A 19,547-nucleotide genomic window follows, 5' to 3' on the forward strand; every position below is an offset into this window, starting at 1 on the left:
CGAAGAAGGCCTTCCGATCCTCCAGCTTGGTCCGGCCGTGAACTGCGGCAGAGGCAGCCAGCGTCGGCTTCCCCTGCCGAGCTGCGGGGATCCGCGGGGATCCGAGGGCCGGCCCAGCTCGCACGCCGACCGAGTGCTCAGCTCCGCGCAGCCTCGGGAGCGCGCGGACAGCCGGAGTTCGGACGTCCAGGGTCGGGCAGCGCCGGCCAGCCGCACCTCCAACAACTCCGCCCGTCTCTTCGGCACGACAGCCGCAGGGCCGCGCGGACCCCGGGCTCTCCCGGTCGCCGCCGGTTGCCGGGCAGAGCCACACCGCGCGCGCTCCCATTGGTCGCAGGCGGCCGCGCCCCGCCGACAGGTACTGCGCTCTGTGCCCTCGTTATTGGGCCGCGGCCGCGCGGGCCCCTGAGGATTGGCCCAGGTGGCGGCCCCGGGGAGCCCTCATTGGCCGCAGGTGCCACCTGGCCCGTGGATTGGCCGCCCGGACGGCCGGGTTCCGCCCCCGCCCCGCGCCCACACCCGCCCCCCGCCCCGCGCACCGCCCAAGTTCCGTGGAGTTGGCGCGGCCGGCGCCGTCGGTCCCCCCGCTGCGCGCTCCCTTCCGCGTTCCGCCGTCCGCCCCGCCTGGCAACCCGGCCCTGCGCGGGGGGCCGCTAGCCATGGCCGGAGCGCCCCGGGCGCGGCGCTGACGGCGGCTGGCGGAGTGCGCCATGCCCAGCAGGACGGACCCCAAGATGGATGGGAGCGGCGGCGGGCGCGTCCGTCTGAAGGCGCACTACGGGGGGTGAGCGAGCAAGGCGGGGTGCGCGGCCGCGGGGCTCCGGGACGGTCCGGGCGGCCTGCGCGCGAGGGAGGCGGGAGGCGCCGGCGAGGCGCCCGGAGCTGCCGCGGCGCCCTTGACCGTGGCCCGAGGGAAAGCTCGAGGGCGGGGCACGCTCCGCGTCGCTGGCTCCTCCGGGCGCGCGCAGCAGGCCGGCGTTGGCGCTCCAAGCCAGGTCTCACTTAGGCGGGGACATCAAGGACGAGCTCCTACGGTCTGAAAGTTTTTGTCAGATTGTGAACACTTCTGGTGCGTTAAAAAAACGGCACCACCAACCAAGGTTACTTAAGTTGGCTTCGGTGTAAATGTAGGGAAAGCTTTGAGCCAGGTAAAGGCATGCGCAAGAGTGGGAATTTAAGCGCACATTCCGCGGCTTTTGTTTGGGGAAGAGAACTTTTTGGAGATCTCCAGAAAGAATACGGTCCTGCCTTTCTTTAAGGACGGGATTGGTGACGCTTCCGTCACTTACAGGTGGTTTGGGGGCCTGGCTTTGGCCCCCAGCCCTGGATTCCACTTTCCTTTCCTGGGGAAATTGGGAAATACTGACGGTGGTGTTGCCTCGGAGCCTGGAGTGATGGGTGCGGAGCGGTTGATGGGTGCGGAGTGGTGGTGTCTGGTGGCTGGCCCGCCTCCGCTCAGCTGGGGTATTTTGCTCCTCTGATTGTGTAGACAGAAGGCGGTGGATGCCTAATGCTTTGGCTGCTTCTCCTGGAGCCGACCTGGGTACTCCCAGGTCAAGGGTCAAGGGTCACTGCTCTTGGGCAGGAGGAAGGAGTGGAGTGGAATGCTGGCCCAGTGGCTGGACTGGGCTCTCCGCATTCCTGGGAGTTTTACAGAGACAAGTGGCTGTCGTCGTCCTTGCCTGGGTGGAGGGTTTGTTTCCAGCCTCGGGCTGCCTAGCTCCACGGTTTGTTAAGGAAGTTCCTGCCAGTTCCCTCTCACTATGACCAACCTCTGGTGATCCTGGACTTGAAGCAGGGTTTCTGATAGAGCCAGAGAAAGGATTTCTGGGGGTCTGACAGGCCCACCCAAAGATGTCAGGTCCAAAGCCCTGCCTCTGGCCTGGAGTGCCCCTGCTAAAAGCGAAGACTTAGCTGTGTCCTCAGGCTTCTGGATTCTGGAGTGAGCCTGTTAAAGCCGACTTCCTCTGCCTGGACCCCCAAGCTCAGCAGTTGGTCCTCACTGAAGCTGAGGGCCCCAGGGGTGGGACCCACCCTTCCCACCCTTCCCTTAGGGTAGGTTGAGCCAACCCTTTGGGGGTCATGGCTCACCTTGGACAGTTCCCCGGTCCTGGACTTGTCGGTCTTGCCCCTCCTCCCGCCTTTGCCCCTGGGGAGCACTTTGGTTACTGGCAGTGTAATTCAACCTGTTGACTCCAGTTTCCTCAGCTGACAAAAGTGGAGCCCCCCTTCCTCTTCCTCTCTCTCCCTCCCCTCTTTCCCTTTCTCCACCCCTTCCTACCCTCCTCTCTCTCTACTTCTCCACTCCTACTCCCTCTGTACCCCTCTGCCTTCCTCTGCCTCTGGAGGAGGCTTCTTCCTGGCTCTCTAAAATCCGCCCACTGGGTGCCTTTGGAGCTTGAGTCCCGAGGCTCGCTTGAGGAGGCAGAGCTACCCTCTTGGCTGTTAAAGTTGGGGCTTGGGGGAATGTGCTGTCTAGGAAGGTGCCGTCTTGGGGCCATGGCACAAGACACTGCTCTGAGGGAGGTGACAGAGCTACAGCTTAGAGTCAAGGATGCAGCCCTGTCCTTAGAACAGTCAGTGTGTAATATGTCAGCCATTTGCCTTCCTGTTGTCCCGCAGTCCCTTTGAGGCTTGAGAGCAGAGTGCTGCCACCAGTGGCCACCTGTATTTGAGGAGTGTCAGGCAACACTGTTCTCAGGGAGTTGCCTGTGAGCCAGACAGGCAAAACCAAGGTGCCTGCTTTCTGATACTTCAGTTATCACTTGGGGGTGGGTATTCCGTCCTGCTGTGGCTCTTGTTACAGACTTTCATATTGGAGGACCTGCGGTCGGGTGATCTGTCCAGGCTGCTCCCAACTTCTGAGACGCCCTTGCTTAGCAGTGTGTCAGGAGGAGGGCTCACCAAAGCCCACTTGTGAGCAGGTAGCTCAGCTCCGTGGGGCACCTCCTAATGTGTCACCTGTGCCCTGGGCACTGAGGGGTGCTGGTGGAGGATGGCTTCCAAGGGTTCAGAAAGAGGTCCGAGAAAGGGATGTCAGACCTGATTTCCAGCATTCCGGTTGGCCAGTGCTGGGCAGTGTGGGCACCATGTGAGGGAGATGCCAGGTGACAGGTGCCTGAGGCTGAGCTTTGGAGGCCCCACATCAGTTTTGTCATCTGCCGTGGTTCTACAGGCTGTGTGGCCTAGGACAGGATCAATTCCCGAGACAGGCGGGGGCTAGGCAGAAGCTGGCTGGCTGGTCTTGTAGAAACCAGGGGCAGCTGGGGACACCTATCCCTGGCCCTGCACAGTGGGTGAGACCCACAGACCGGCAGGTCCCCGGAGGCCTGGCTGGTGTGCAGGGCGCCGGGTAGGTGCTGGATGCTCGTCGCTCTGAATCTCGTCTTTGTTCATAGACAGTTGTGTGACCCAATTTTGACAGCCCAGTGGGGAGACCAGGGGACACAGCAACCCTGGCCAATGTTCCCATCTCAGAGCTTTTCAGGTTTCCTTTCCCAAGCCTTTTTTTTTTTCCCATGGATGTCAGACACAAGTCGATTTTCACTGCCGCTTCTGTGAGGGTGTGGTCCTGCTTAGTTTCCATGGAAACTTGTTGCCGCTGCCCTTCCTTATAAGGAAAATAGGGGAGCAACACTCCCACTTCTCATTTTCCTCCTCCAGGTCATGTCTCTAAGCCATCTCCTACGACAGAGGGTTAAGTCCCATCTGGGAATGAAAAGATAAAAGGCAATGGCATTCTGAGATTTGCTTTTCCAAGAAGTATGCCTTTCAGAATTGTTGCTGCGACGCTGGGGTAGAGGTGGCTCAGGTCCTGCCAAGCCGTTCAAGGACAGCTCTGACTAGCTAACTGTTCGCTTCTCTGGGTAGTGCGCCTGGTTTTCACCCTCAAGGCTTTGGGGAAAGGCTTGACCTGAGTGAAGCAGATGGGCTTGTGTCTGCATCCTGTATACACTGTTGCTCAGCAGGCTTGGGTGCTTGCCTTCCACTATGGAGGCCTCTGTCACTTCAGCTTGCTTCTCTGTGGAGCCATGGAGGTTGTTTTAAAAACTGGTCAGTGGTGCCATTTCGTGTTGGGGGAGATTTTAACTTCATTTATCTAATCAGTAACTTGGCTAACTGAGCAGTGTTTAGTCAGGTTCGGGTGTGATCTTAGTGACAGATATCCCTGTCCTTTTTGTCCCAGGGACATCCTGATTACCAGCGTGGACGCCATGACAACATTCAAGGACCTCTGTGAGGAAGTGAGAGACATGTGTGGCCTGCACCAGCAGCACCCGCTCACCCTCAAGTGGGTGGACAGTGAAGGTAGCCTCAGCCTTGGGATGGCCAGACTGAGCTCCCCTGGGCTTCGTCAGCCTCCCCCACAGGCTGCGCAGCTGAACTTGTTGGAGCCAACAGTTCCTCAGCAGGAATAGCTGCAGATGGGCAAATAGGACCAGGACAGACCGGGCAGCGCAGGAAGCCAGACAAAGCGGGGTGCTCCTGCTGCATGGGGGGGCTCTGGTCTCAGCTGGCTCCCACCTAGCACAGGCCCTTACCCCTTACCTGATGATCTTGTGTGCTGGGGTTTTCCAGCTGCTGATTTAGGAAGGACTAGCTCCTCCTTTTCCTAGCAGAGCCGGGAAGCTGAGGCTAGCCTGAGGCCTCCATGCCCCCCTTTTGATTTCTCCCTCTCCTCTGCTCCTTTCTCATCTCTCTTACTTCCTTTTCTCTGTTCTTCTCTTTCCTGTCCTTTTCTTCCCTTTCTCCCACCTTTCTACTTCTCTATTTTCTCCCCTTTTCATGCCCCCATCTTTCTTGCTCTCTCTGCATTTCTATGTCTCTGTCTCCTCCTTCTGCCTCTTTCTTTCCCACATTCAGACCCAGAGAAAACTGGGATGAGGTGGAGATAGTCAGGAGAGTGCCCTTTCCCATGTCCGACTGCTGCTGTCAGTCAGAGACGCTGTGGAGTAGGTAGAGCACACAGCCTCTCCCATTTCCTCAGGACGATTGGAACTGGGGCTGGTTTTATGCATCTCCACATCCAGCAAGCCCAGAGGGCAGGACCCTCCTTCTTTACCTAGGCCACCTAGGAGAAGGTGCTAGGTCTTATTTGCTGGCCCGCAAGCTCTTAGAGCTCCCGAGGCTGTGAGTGAACAAGGTTTCCTTCTGGGGTTGATAGGTTCTTACTTGGGACCCTCAGATCTTGTGAGGGGAAATTAGCTGGTTGGTTTGGCTGGCTGCTATGGGCTCTCCCATCCCTGCTCTACAGATCAGACTTTGCCACCCTCCTTCCGTCTGAGCTGCTGAGTGAGCGCCAGTGCTGAGCAGCTCGGCCCTCTCTGCTGTCACGGCCTCATTGGTGCCTCTTGCCTCCACCCATAGGTGACCCTTGTACTGTGTCCTCACAGATGGAGCTGGAGGAGGCCTTCCGCCTGGCCTGTCAGGGCAGGGATGAAGTGCTCATCATCCATGGTAGGTGACAAATCTGGGCTCGGCTCTCATCTACTCGCTTGGTCTGTGAAGATAGATGCCCTGTCTCTCTTGGTTCATGCTGATCACAGTCCGTCATTGAGGGAAGCCAAGCGGGGCTAGGAACCTGGAGCCAGGAGCTAAAACAGAGACATGCCCGGGGTGGACACCCACAGTGGACCCAGCCCTCCCACATCACCCATTAATCAAGAAAATGTCCCATACACTTGCAAAAGGACGGAGGCATTTCCTCAATTGAAGTCCCCTTTCTTAATAACCCTGGCTTCTGTCAAGTGTAAAACTGAGGAGACCATAGCCTAGGGGCCTCTCCTCAGCTGGAGAATCTTTGTCTGACAGCCTGAAGACAGAGCCTGGCAGTCTAAAATCTTGTAATGCTTGTATGTACTTTAAAGTAAGTTTATTGGATGGGAGAGATGGCTCAGTGGTTAGGAATACTTGTTGTTCTTGCAGAGGACCAGGGTTCTGTTCTGAGCACCCACAGGTTGGCTAGCAGCCATCTGTAATGGGTTCTTGGAGGAGTCCAGTGCCTTTTCTGGCCTCTGCAGGCTCCTGCATGCATGTGGTGCACAGACTCTGAGTCAGACACACACACACACACACACACACACACACACACACACACACACGCACACACACGCACACGTAAAGATAAATTGTTAGGAGTGATGTGCTTAATTAGAAATGTATTGTTATATTATTTATTTACTGTGTGTGTGCTGGGGTCCATGTGTGGGGATCAGAGGAAAACTTATGTGAGTTGGTCCTTCTCTTTACTGTGTGGGTCTCAGGGGTCAAACTCGGGTGATCAGGCTCGATGGTAGGAGCCATCACACTGGCACAAAAACTTAAGTTTTGCTGAGCCTCATGGCATAGGCTTGTAATCTTGTTCTTGAGAAATGGGGTTAGGAAGATTTAGAAAGTTCCAGAAAAACTGTGCTATGGAATTAGAGAAGGCCAGCCTGGACAGCTTAATGAGACCTTGTTTCAAAATAAAAAGTAAAAAGGGGAGAAGATATAGGTCCTATAGCTCAGTGGAAGAGAGCTGACCGAGCACTCGCAAGACCCAGGTTTAAGTCTTGGTGCTGCTTTTTAGATTTTGATTTTCAAGGTGATTGCTGTCCTTTCTTGTTTCTGAATTACCTTATTGATGAGAACTGCTAGTTTTCCTTTGATAGCTCCGCTTTTCAAAAGCCTTTCCCCTGGAACCTTATAAACTGGGTTTGACGCAGAGACGTGCTTGAGCTTTTTGGTCTGTGCTGAAGAATATCTTCTAAAAACAGGTCCTCAGCTGGGTGGTGGTAGCACACATTTTAACATCCCAAAACTTTGGAGGCAGAGGCAGGTGAATCTCTGAGTTTGAGGACAGCCAGGCCTACAAAGCAAGGTTGTTACACAGAAAAACCCTGTCTTGAAGGGGAAAAAAAGAATGGGTATGGACTGTGGAGCCAGTTGCCATGACTCAGGGCAGGACTTTCCCTGAGACAGCATTATCATTGCACACTGATCACTTACCTCATCATTTTCTTTCTTTCTATCCAGTTTTCCCAAGCATCCCAGAACAACCAGGCATGCCTTGTCCTGGAGAAGACAGTAAGTGTTCAATTTAAAAATTTTAATTTTATTTTACTTTATGTATATGGGTGTTTTGCCTGTATGTGCATCTGCATACCACATAAGTGCCTGGTGTCTGCAGAGGCCAGAAGAGGGCATCACAGCCTCTGAAACTGGAATTACAGTTATCAGCTGCTGTGTGGGTACCAGGGATTGAACCCAGGTTTTCTACAAGAACAGCCAGTGCTCTCAACCACTGAGCCATCCTTCCAGCCTGAGTGCTCCATTTTTTAATTCCCTTTTAACACACACCATGCGCTACAGGTAGAACTGCTGTCCGTCATGCCAGGGCGGTGGGTGGGTGCCTTGCGTGAAGCAGGGCCCTGGGACCCAGAGTCACTTAGCGGTGAGGAGCCCAACCTTGCCATGCCCAGTGCTGTAACCTAAGAGCTCCCTTCACTTCGGATGGCTCCCCCATCACTTCCATGGGTATGATTTGGCCAGCTGAGGCTTTGTAGGGGAGGTGAGTATAGGAGGGAGGTGTGGTCGGCTTGCTTTGGTGGCAGAGTAGAGGGTCAGCGAAGTGCCCCAATTTGTCCCAGGAGGAACATGCCCAGGCCAGGACAGCAGGGCGCTGCACCTCTGCGTCTGTACACTGTCTGCCCCGTGCAGGCTGCCCAGGCCTGGCCTTCTTGCTCTCTCTGTCTGGTGTTTCCGCAGTGTCTGTCAGTAGGAGATGAGGGAAACAGGTCCAGGAGTGGGGGCTTGGTCTTTGCCTCTGAGTGCATGGAGGCCATGCTTAGGTGTTAAGGGATGGCAAGGCTCAGGTGGGTGACAAGGTTTGGCTCACCTGGTTACTGAAGAAGTACCATGACCCAGTGTCATTAGAGGAGGCAGGGGCTGGCCCATGTATTTTGCCTCCAGTGGGATAGGGAACCAACCCTGGGCCATAGGCTGGGAAGGCCATGTAAGGTGTGTGTGCGTGGATGGGGTGTTGTGTAAAGAGGCCTTAGACTGGGTGGTATGGAACCTGGTGTTAGGGTTCCATGTCCCGGGGAGGCATCTGGACAGTGTGTCTTTATGAGTATGAAAAACAATAAAACAAGGCAGGGGTTGGCAGTTCTTACCTGGTGGCCTGAGTTCAATCCCTGGACCCCTGTAAAAGCAGGAGACAGCCAGCTCTCCAGAGTTATCCTCTGACCTCCAAACACACACTATAACACACATGTACCTTTGTTCCCACACATCAGACACACATGTACATGTTTACACAATAATAATAAAGTTTTAACATTAAAGGAGAAAAAGCGCAAAGTTGTTGAAGAGGAAAGGTGAGGTTGTCCTGACTGTCTCAGTGGGTGTGTTTCGGGTTGTGTCTGTCTGCTACCTGGATGCCGTTTGGCTATGGTGACAAGATTGTGGTCATGTGTGATCAGAGGGCTAGAGAATAGGTAGCCCATAGTGTCTGTGCCCTGTCTCAGCCCCGCCCCAGAGCTGCAGACCTGTTGGCTTCTTGTTTGTGTGTGGGTGCTGTAGGGAGGGGCTGTTGCCCCACAGTAGGTCCCTGGAAGTCTAAGAGCTTCTCTGTTGAAGGATAGAAGTCAGGAAGGACAAGGTGCGTCCATCGAGCCCTGGAGGCATGCAGAGATTGTTGCCTTCAGAAGCGCTGGCCTGGTCACATGATTGCTGGGTGGCTCCGTCTTTCATAGACAGTTTTTGTCAGAACTGTAGAACTTGGGCTGAGATCTGAAGGTCATGAATTGAGTACCACCAATGACCAATGGATGATTGGCAAGCCAGGATCTCGCTTATGGATCACCCTGCCCAGGCTGGCTGGTGCACTAGGTTATAGAAAGGCGGGGGTCTGGGAGACAACAGGACCCTGATATGGTCTCCCAGGCTTTGCACGATGGCATTCTGTGAACACTTCCCACTTGATCCAGGTACCTGCCTTGGACACAGGAAAGCCATCTGGTTGTCCAGGGAAACTGTGACTGCTGTCTGCAAGGATGTCTGTGTCTATCGTTTTGCTGAGGGTATGGGAGGCCGGTCAGCCTGGTGGCATGTCAGTGACAAGGGAGACTGTCCTTCACTAGGACAATGTAAGATGGCTGGATGTACACACAGAGCCAGAGGGGCTACCATTTTGAAAACTTTGCAGGACCTGGTTGGCATGGAACAAGGGCATGTGAGCTGGCCTGTGGTATGTCAGCCGGCACCTCGCAGCCCCCGGAACTCCCTGAATTAGCCAGATTCTAACCTAAGTCTTTAGACTGTGGAGTGCTCGGTTGACATTCCGCTTGGAAGCAGATAGCAGCAGGGTTTCCACTGCTCTGGCGCCACCATGGGAGGCTCTCCCCTGCCACGGAGCCTCGCCCTCATCCTGAGCTAACATCTTAATCTTAGCCATGTTAAGTCTCCTGGGTCATAAACTGGAAGGTTTCCGCTTATTTATGTGTTTCTTAGTTTCCTTTAGCAGTGTTTGCAGTTTTGCAGTGTTGGTTTGGGTTGTTGCTGTTTTTTGGGGTCCTGGGACTTGAACCCAGAGCCTTCTACAGCATGCTTGATCCACTGAGCATCATCTTCATATAAGTCTCTCACCTCCTTGTTTAATCCTTAAACCTTTTTAGCTCTTCCTTTTGATGCTGTTATAACTGGAACGTCCTTTTGATACTAATACAATGGAACTTTTCTTCATTTACTTTTAGGACTGTTCATTGTACAGAAAGATAATGGTTTTTTTTGTTTTGTTTTGTTTTTTTTCAAAGTAGCAGGGTAACTTTATTCAGAGTGAGGTGGTAGTACAGATTAGAAAGTCACGATTGACAGCGGGTTAGCGAGTGAAGGTGCTTGTCTGGTTAGTTTCTGTCAATTCCACACAAGCTGGAATTGAGAACATGCACCCATCAGATTGGCCTGGAGGCAAACCTGTGAAACTTTTTCTTGACTAGTGATTGAAGGGGGTGGGGTGGGGGCAGCTCACTGTGGGCAGTGCTATTCTTGGGCTGGTGGGCCCAGATTCTGTCAGGAAGCCGACTGAGGAAAGCAAGAGCAAGCCAGTAAGTAGCATTCCTCTGTGGTTCTTGCCTCACTTTCCCTAGTTTACAGGCTGTGACCTGTGGGATGAAATAAACCCTTTCTTTCCCAAGTTGCTTTTTGGTCACAGTGTCTGTCAAAGCAACAGAAAGCAAACTGAGACCACATGCAGGTACCAAGACAAGTGATTTTAGTGTGCTCACCTCGCAGCTTGTGACTCACTGAACTTCTTAGTTCTAACAAGTTTTGTGGCAGTTTACTTATATAAGGTCATTATCATCTGCAGAGCAGCAATGGTTCCTATTCCTTTCCAATGTGGGAACCCCGAGTCTGTCTTTGCCCTGATCTTAGAGGAAAAGTACACAGTTTTGTGGAGTTTTCTTAATTTTTGTTTTATTTTTGTTGTTGTTGTTAAGTGTGTTCACTGTGGGTTTTTCACTCTGGGGTCTTAGTAAGTTCTCTGTGCCTAGATAGTTGGCTGTTTTTAGCATGGAAGATGATGAATTTTTTTAGTGGGTTGTTTTGCACCTATTAAGATGATCATGTTTGTTTATTAAAAAAAAAAAAAACTCCTAATACACTGACCAATTTTCTTTATTTTTATTCCCATGGGGGTGTGGGGACATGAGTGCAGGTACCTGTGGAGGCCAGAAGATGGCATCAGATCCCCTGGCGCTGTGGTTAAAGGACATTGCTAGCCACCTGATGTGAGTTTGGGTGCTGGGAACCGAACTTGGGTCCTCTGGGAGAGCAGAAATTTCTCTCATCCACTGAGCCATCTTTTCAGCACCAAACTAATCAGTTTTCTACTTTGAATTTTCCTTGGATCCTGTGAATAAATTTCACTTGTTTTGCTAGTGTTTTATTGTTTTGTTTAGTTTTTTCTTTCTCTTTTTAATGATCACTGATACTAGTCATGAGGTTCAGGCCCCACCGGGTGATATAAGAGCATCCATCTTGGGCTTCTGTGTTAGCCACATCTACAAATTAGGTCACAGCAGCAAGCTTTAGGGACACATCACTGTAGCCAGCATGTGCGCTTGCTACTTTGTGGGTTCTTCTTCTTTCACCCTTCAACTCCTTAACACTTGATATGAGAGAAAAAGGATAGAGAGGACAGAGATCCCTGAATAAAGTCAAGGGTTGGAAAGGGGGTGTGTTGAGCTCCTTGGGGCAAGTTTGACCTTGGCCATCAGGATATCTAATTTCTTCTTGTTGTCTCTTCTTAACAAACTGCGACCAACAACCAACCAACAATCCACCTATCAGGGCTCTAGCATTTATATATTTTTTGAAAAGTCCCCCAGAATTGCAAAGGTCACATAATAGCAGAAACTTCTGTAGCTGCCAAAACCATGCCTCTGCTAGAGCACGAGGCAAATCATAGTCAGCTGCTATGACTCAGCCCCACATCCCCACACCTGGGGTTAAATGAAAACATGTTTTCATAATACTGCTGTGTTTTCTAAAGATATTGAAATTCCAAAATTGTCACCACAAATCACTGTTCACACGCCCTCCATCGGTGGCTATGCCAAGGTCCTTTTGCCTTCTGTTCCTGGAAGATTGGTGGGTCTGGTCTGACTTCCTCCTCCATCCTTTTTGTGGGTGGCCCTACACTGTTGTGCTGGGGGCTGTGTGTGACTGGGTTGGCTGTGGGGCACCAGGTGGGGGTTGGGTGTCTGGAGTCCCTGAAGAAGATGGAAGGTTCCTGCAAGTCAAGAAAGACTTCCCGGTCTGTCTCTTGTGTCGGGTCACGGGCCTGTTCGTTTCTTGCACTTGCTGTCCTCCTGGCCTGTCAAGCTGCTGTGCTTCCTGGGGTAGTCAGAACAGTGGCCCAGAAGCAGGCTTGGGCGGAGGAGGCCTTGGCAGGGGTTCAGTCACCAAAGAAGCTGAGGTGGTTATCTGTCCAGAGAACAGACTAAAGCGTCCTGGGACATGATGTGTGTGACCTGGAGGTGCTGGGAACAGGCTGAGCAAGAGGCTTAGCAGGAGACCAGAGGCCTGGTCTTCAGAAGGCTTGGGTTCTATCCCGAGTATCTGAGAGGGAAAAAAAAAAAATGGAGTGTGATAGTCAGGTGGCTGCCATCTTGTTGGCCACCATATCTGCATCATGACTTTGGGCAGGTAAGCAAAGTGTGTGGTACCTCAGTTTCCCTCTCTGTAAGTGGGGACCATGAAGTTAATGACATTTAGAAGTGTACATGTCCTTGGGAGACAGAGGACAGGAAGATCAGAAGTTCAATGCTATCTTTGACTCCATAATAAGTTAGGTCTGCCTTGACTAGTCTACATGAGACCCTGTCACAAAGAAACAAAACAGCCAAGTCAGTGGCCCATGCCTGTGATCCCAGCACTCTGGGAGGCAGAGACAGACAGATCTCTGTGAGCTCGAGGCCAGCCTGGTCCGCAAACCCAATCCAGGACAGCCAAGGCTACACAGAGAAACCCTGTCACAAAAACAAAACAGCCATTAAGACAAAGAAGGGGTCGTTCAGGGAAGCCAACTTTGTCATAGTCTGCTGTGCCTGCCTGCTGACGATCAAATACAAATGGGAGTTCCCTACCAACTACCACTACACTTTTCCATAGTTCCCCCTTGTCCTGGAGATGGGAAGAAACAAGAGCCAGGCTCAGGGTGGGAGTTGTGGAGCGACACGGTGTTGTCAGGGAAAGATGGAGGTAGGCGCTGCTGGGCTGTCCCTGAGCAGAGTCTTTTCCAGCTCCGAGACTTCCTAGTATTTATAGGTAGGCCATTGTTTTGCTAAAAATCCACTTTCATTCAGACTTGTCTCAAATTATTTGCAACAAATTGGGAAAGCGACTTTTGCACCTAAAATAGGCTTGTAACAAAATTAGCCATCAGCCAGTTCAGCCTGCATCGTCTAGAGGTTTTGAAAAATGGGATATTTTGGGCGGGACTAGAAGAGAGAAACTGGCCACACAGTGTTTGTGATGAGATGCTAATTTTTACGCTGGACACATTTTTCTTGCTGACGTCCATTGCGGATGTCATGGTTCAGCCATTGTGTGATTTTATAATCTTAGTGAAGGGCTTGCAGACGTGCCAGTACAGGAGTAGGAACCGGGTGTCTTGGCTCTTGGGCTGTGAAATCTGTATCTCAGCTGACGGCTTCCATCAGTCACACACAATACTGGGGTATTGTACCCCAGTAAAGCCTTTACATACACTGAAATCTGAATTTCATATGTGTTCATGTTTTCCAAAATAATATTATTTTATTTAACCAATTAAAAATGAAAGATTATTATTATTTTTTTTTTTTGAGGGCTGGAAATTAAGTCCACAGCTTTGTATATACCAGGCAGGGGTTCTATTCTGCTATCGAGCCGTTGGTTTTTTGAGACAAGGTCTCACTTTGTAGCTTAGTCTGGCCTTTAGTGTGCAATCCCCCTGCCTCTGCCTCCTTGGTGCTGGGGTGTCAGCTGCTGGAATTCCAGGCCTGCCACCTCCACCACCTCCTTCAGTCATTCTTATCTGCCTTGGCTAGAAAACTAGGTGATAGAACAGGAGCTGTCAGTACTGTGTCTAAGTTCCGCAGTCTCCGAAATGCCTAGTGCATAGATAGGCAGCTGCCAAAAGAAGGAAGCTTTGTCCTGGGAGAAACGGCTTCCCTCCGCTCAGTGCTCGACCGAAGGAGCTGTGACCTGAACCCAGAGCTCAGGCAGACAGACACAGATCTCTGCGTCGATGTTACTGTGGTGTGTGTGGCTTGGCCAGCTGCTCGGGGCTGGCCAATGCTGAGAGGGGGGCTAAGTACTCACAGCTCACGGGTACCAATGTGGGGAGGCATGAAGGCCAGGCGGTTGCTTATCATGGGCCCCAGGTCTCCCCGGGACACAGCATGGTCTGTTAGATCCTACACTGGGTGACAGACCTCCTCCCGCCTCGGCCTGCTCACGTGTGGTACCAGTGGGAACTGCTTGGTTCTCTGGGGATTTGCTGCCTCCCATTTCTACCCCGGCTGTTACCCACCGTCATTCTCCATGAGGAGTGGTCTGTGTAGGGGATGTCCATAGGATACACAAAGGCTGCTTGATCTAGGGTTTGGCCTGTATTGAATGGGCTGTGGTCCTCCCAGCCTGGAGAGGACAGCCCCTGAATGCTCATAGCCCCTCAGTGCTTATGGTCCTTGGGCGTCTGTGTGGAGCCCATCCTGAATGCATAGCACAGACCATTGCCATGCCCGGGGTTGCTGCACCCAGAATCCCAGGCTGGAACTGATAGGCAGGCCCCTGTGCACCTGGGACGTTTCCCAGATGTGGCATTTTAAAGACTGCCTAGAATGAGCCCTCCTCTGCTGGGCCCTGGCTGGCCCTCATCCTGTCCGGCAGGCTCAGCACAGAGACGCTTGTTTTCATGTGACGTCAGCTCCTCCGTATCCATGCCGTGTTTTAGTTTGTGCCTCAGCTGCCGGCTGTAGCTTCCCAGGGGAGCCGGGTACCACCCGGGCCTGGAGACATGAGGAGGCAGAGATGTGAGAGGCGGGGAGCAGGACAGCCAACCTTCCGTTAGATGTCTGCTCCTCCAGCGGTAGCCCACTCTGCCTATTGTGGATCTGGAGACCCACCCTGCCCATTGTCGGCCCGGAGGCCAGGGGACGAAGCGTCGGCTCCTTAAAGGGACGGAGGATGCCTCCGTGCGTGCCCACCTTCGGTAGAGCATAAAGAATCCTGTGCTGGGGAGGCAGCAGAGCAAGCTGGTGAGTAGCGCACGGCTCTCCTGTGGATTTTCCGCCAGGCCTAAGGTGGTGGCGTTGCAGGCCTTGTGAATGCAGTGGCTGGGGCTGCGGAGCACAGGTCAACGGTCCGGGTCTCATCTCGGCTCCGTCACAGCCTGAGTGCTGCACTGATGTTCACACAGACTCGGCCAGGGCAGGGATGCTACTGCAGCATCTCGCCGTGGTGCAGGAAGCACACCGAGAGGCCGTTGTTTCCCCTGGTGACAGATTTTTAGAAGAATAAGCCGTAGCAAAGCATGCCGAGCTGTAGCTGACAGGGACGTGAGGGAAGGAGCTGTGCAGGGATGGCGGTGTTGGAGGCCTGGGCTAGGAGCCGCTGCAGAGGCTGGGGACGCTCTCCTCACTCAGCCGAGCCCTGGGGAGCCTCCGGCAAATTGGGAGTGTTGCCGTGGCTTTTACAGTCGCGCCTGTGTTGTGGTTGAAACGAACATGCATGTCTGCTGGTTTCTTTTCCCACTGCATAGCTGCGAGTGGACGGATCAATGGGACCACAGTGATGGGGTCTGGGCTTCTGCCTGGCATGCACAGCCAGCACCTGTTTCCATAAACAAGTGCACCTCTGGCTTTTAGTCCTACAGGGGCGAGCCTGCCCTGCTTTTCCTAGCTGTGTCTGTCGTGCTGGAGTCTGGGTGACGTGCACGCTTACTCCAGCAGGGTGCTCGGACATCGGCAGGCAGCGCGGCCTTGGCGCCCAGGTTTCTGCCCTGAGATGGTTGGAGGTAGATTGAGATGGGTCTGAGGCTGTGCAGGATTGAGGGTGACGTGCATGCATGGGATGGGGGGATGCTTTTCTGACGACCATTTTGAGAAAAACAAAACAAAACAAAATAAAACAGCTACCAGCTTCTCCCATCAAGCTGGCAGGGGGCCTTGGGGCCTGGAGAACCAGGTTGCCCAAAGGTAGCTCTCCTTCATTTGGAAGGTGCAGACACTGGCAAAGACACCCCCCCCCCAGGTGGGGGGGTGCCTAGAGTGCCCTTTGCTCGAGCATGGACTGCTCCTTGCAGCCAGAATGGGTCTCAAGGGTGGCTTGTTTGTTTTGGGTGCTTGAATTATAAAAAGTGGCCTGCGAATGGGTGCGGGAGGAGAAGAGCTGGTGGGGCTGCATGAGTGCCTGCTGGGGAGGAGAAACGAGCTGTGTCATAGCTTCTCTGAGGTGTATAGGTACCGTGGCCTCTTTTGGGTCGTGAGACTGCCTGCTTGCCGTGCGTAGCCAACTTGAACCCTAGACAGTGGACATGCGGCCAGGGTCTCCAGAATGGTCCTGGCCCTTGAGACCTCCCTGGTGGGTTTGGCCCATTGCTTCTCGGTAGTTTCACAGAACTGTGGTCAGGGGCCAGCTTCCAGGAGCCAACGGGCCCTCCCTGCAAAGCTGTTCCCTCCGGGTGCTGGCAGAGCGCAGAATGGGTCATGGCTGCACGTTACCTGTTTCTGTGTCTTGCCCAACTCTGCAGAGAGACGACCTTGTTGCCTCAGCCAAATCAGCTTCCAGGGGGCTCCTTCTCCAGTGTCTTGGTAAAGTTCAGAAGCACCAGTAGTTATATAAGGAGTTCGCTTTTGGGCTCTGTTCTTGCCTCCCAGACTTTGCTTCTGAGCTTCAGGCTGCTGCCTGGCAGCGCTTTGCTGGGGTGCCTGTCATTCCTCACTCTGTCAGCAGCCCAGGGAGTCCATGGGTTTCCTGGAGCCCCTGTCAGTTCTTGCTAGGAGCATCGGGTAGGTTCTTCAGTGGCTCCAGGCTTCCAGCTAGGATGTAGGAACCATTGGTGTCGGGTGTGAGGCCAGTGAATGTTCTTGGAAGTTTTCCCGTATCACGTTGTTTGATCTCTGATATGTCTGTAGAATGTTCTGGTCACAGCAAATGAGCCAAGGTCTGACCATCAGGAGAACCATCCACGGGGTTGGGCTCCAAACTGCCAGGAGTGTTAACAGCGTGGCTGCTGTTTCCTCTGTTGACCTGGATATGTCGTGAGGATGTGCGGAGCAGGGACCATCTTGGGTGAGGGGAACACCTCTGAGTAGACTGATTTTGAGGTGGTATCTGAAGAACCCAGAATATTTCATTTTTGAACTTGTCCCTTGGTGCTCTGGGCATTGATGTTTCTGGCAACAGCTTGTTCACTTACTGCCTCTTGCTGTCTCCTGCCACAGGGCCTTTGCTTATGCTGTCCTCCCTTCTTGCCAAAATGGTACTTTGGCTATAGTTCCCCCAGATTTACTTCTTGGGAAGATCAGGTACCCTGAGGAGCCCAGCTCTCGGCTACAGGGTCAAGCAGGAGGCTGGTTCATTGTGTGCTGCTTTAAGAAGGATCAGAAAAGCCTGTCCAAAGTGAGCCACTGTTTAGTTCAGTTCAGATCCAGATACAGCCTGGCATCCCCCTGCCCCAGTGTGTTTGGACACCGTGGTTTATTTTTAGGACTATCCTAAATATGTGGAGTAGGGCACCTCATTACGACAGGCTGCTTGGCTGCTTCTGTCTCTGAGGCCTCTGGACAGAATCTGCCAGATTCTACCCCTCTCCAGGTGGCCACGGGGAAGAGAGGGCATGTGGCAGTGTGAGCCACCTCCAGTGTGGCAGGAGACCGTTTCTGTCACACTGTGACAAGAGGCTGCCTCAATTTCCATTTGATTTTGTGTTTTTGCTTGCTTGTTTTGCATATGGGATTTGAATGTGGCTGGCCCTTGCGTTTGTGTTTGTGGGGACTGGAGCCAACATCAGGTGTCTTCACCTTATCTTTGAGAGAGTGCCTCTTGCTGAGCCTAGGCTCAGTTGCCTAGGCTAGCTGGCCAGGGAGCTCTGCGGACCTGCGTGCCTTTCTGGCACTGGATCTGCTGCAGACTGTGGATTTTCTGTGGGAATCCAGACTCACGCCCTCATGCAAGTGTTTTATGGACTGAATCATCTCCTTTTTAAATGTCTCTTCTGTTGGAGGTTCTGAAAAGTCTGGTTTCCAGTAAGGTGGAGCCACCGAATGTTGGCAGGCGGTGAAGATCTGAGTCAGGCACAAGCTGCCGGTGCCTACCTCTGGCTGTCCTGGTCCCAGGCCCTGGACTACTGCCTCGCTTTGCTCTGCGGTCAAATGGGAGTGTTGAAAGCATGAATTGAGGCCACAACGGGCAGAGCCTGTGTCTTGTCCTGGTCAGGAAGCTGCTTTGCTGAATGCTCATTGATGAAGTCGGCATTGTACACTATTTTTAAGACAACGTCTTACTGTGTAGTCCTGGACTGTGTACTCAGTGTGTAGACGAGGCTCGCCTCAAGCTCACTTCTGCCTCCTGAGTGCCGGGGTTAAAAGTGTGCGTCGCCATGCCTGGCTGTAACTTAATGTTTACATTGAGTATTGCATATTTCTATTTTTCTGTGTGGTTGGAAAGAAACAGGACCTCATTTCTCTTAGCCTGGCCTCAACCCTTATTTCTTCTTGGGTTCATTTCTACCGTGGCAGTTTTCTTTTTCATGTTTATTTCCAGGTTCCTCTGTAACACATCTGTGCAGCTGTTTCTATGGACTTTTTAATGTCACTTGGTTCTCATTTGCCTCCTTCCCTGGACCTGTTGGCTCAGCTCTCCCTGTCTCTGCCCTCCCGACGTGGCTGGGTCTCTTTTGTTTGTTTTTTAAAGATTAGATTCTTTTTTTTTTTTCCACTTGTGTATATAAATGTTTGCCTGCAGACACGTATGTGCCCATGAGGATGTGTGCCCGAGGAAGTCAAAAGATCTCTTGAAGTTACGTTTAAAGACAGCTGTGAGTGAGCGTGCAGGGCTGGAAGTCAGCCCCAGGTCTGCAGAGGCGGCTCGTGCTCTCAGCCTAGCCTCCCCCGTAGCTTCTCCATTGCCCGTATAACCGGTGCGCACCACCGGCCCTGCACTTCTCCGCCATTTTATTAAACTTTTGGTTTTCCTTGGAGCAGCCCTGCCTTCAGGTTTCAGAGTTCTGTCTTGTTTTCATTGGTTGGTGTGTAGTCAAGGATGACCTTGAACTTGAATCCTCCTGCCTCCGTCTCCACCAGCTGAGCTGTAGCTCTAGCTTCATTCAGTGTGTAACTTTTTAAGAAATTTATTATTACCATGTGTGTGAGAGAATGTGTGTGGTGGGTGTGTGTGCGGGCGAGTGCCGTGGCGTGCGGTATGTGGAGGTATCTGTGGGGAATTGGTGCTTTCTTTCTGTTGTTTATGTGGGGGATGAGTGAGCATCAGGCCCTGGTCACCAGCCTTGTGCAGCGGCCCACTGAGCCACCCCACCAGATGGCGGGATGTCCCGTGTTCCCAGCTGTGAGTCTCCCCCAGTGTCCCTACCCCTGGGCGCGGCCACCACCCTCAGGCGTGTTTCATGACCCGGAAATGCTGCCACCTCCCCTGCCAGCTCTCGGTCCAGCCCATCTGAGTTCCCCATCTTGGTTTAGCTTACGATGGAGGCGCATTTCAGAGACCCAGGAAGAGGACATGGGTGGCAGAGTTTTAAATTCTCAGAAGTCCTCCCGCTGTCGCAGCCCCTGTGGTGTCAGTGCGGAGTCTGGTCATGGTGACCCTCCCAGTAGCATCTGGCTACACTAGAGGCCAAGGATTTGGGAGGGTGTGTGTGTGTGTGTGTGCGCGTGCGTGGATGAGTGCTCGTGTGTGTGGGTGTGTGCAGGTGTGTGCGCGTGTGTATCTGTGCATGTGTGTGCGTGTGTGTGTGCACATGCATGTTTCTCCTCAAGAACTCTAGCACCTATGTACTTTTC

At 52.9% G+C, this 19,547-nt stretch overlaps 1 protein-coding gene across 3 annotated transcripts in view; it reads left to right on the forward strand.

Moving 5' to 3' along the window:
* The first annotated feature begins 541 nt into the window (after nt 1–541).
* Prkcz (protein kinase C zeta) overlaps nt 542–19,547 on the forward strand; it is a 91,240-nt gene continuing 72,234 nt past the window's right edge. The window contains exons 1-4 of one of the 3 annotated variants that reach the window (XM_055615237.1): nt 542–784; nt 4,187–4,308; nt 5,368–5,457; nt 7,015–7,065. In XM_055615237.1, the coding sequence (XP_055471212.1) occupies nt 711–784; nt 4,187–4,308; nt 5,368–5,457; nt 7,015–7,065 (337 nt within the window). In that variant the 5' untranslated portion in view covers nt 542–710. Of the gene's footprint in view, nt 785–4,186; nt 4,309–5,367; nt 5,458–7,014; nt 7,066–19,547 lie in introns of those variants that run through there. The other 2 variants (XM_055615239.1, XM_055615238.1) reach the window with 2 other exon arrangements.

The sequence above is a fragment of the Psammomys obesus genome, unplaced genomic scaffold (assembly GCF_907164565.1).
Source record: "Psammomys obesus unplaced genomic scaffold, mPsaObe1.curated_primary_1811, whole genome shotgun sequence".
Lineage (NCBI taxonomy): Eukaryota > Metazoa > Chordata > Mammalia > Rodentia > Muridae > Psammomys > Psammomys obesus.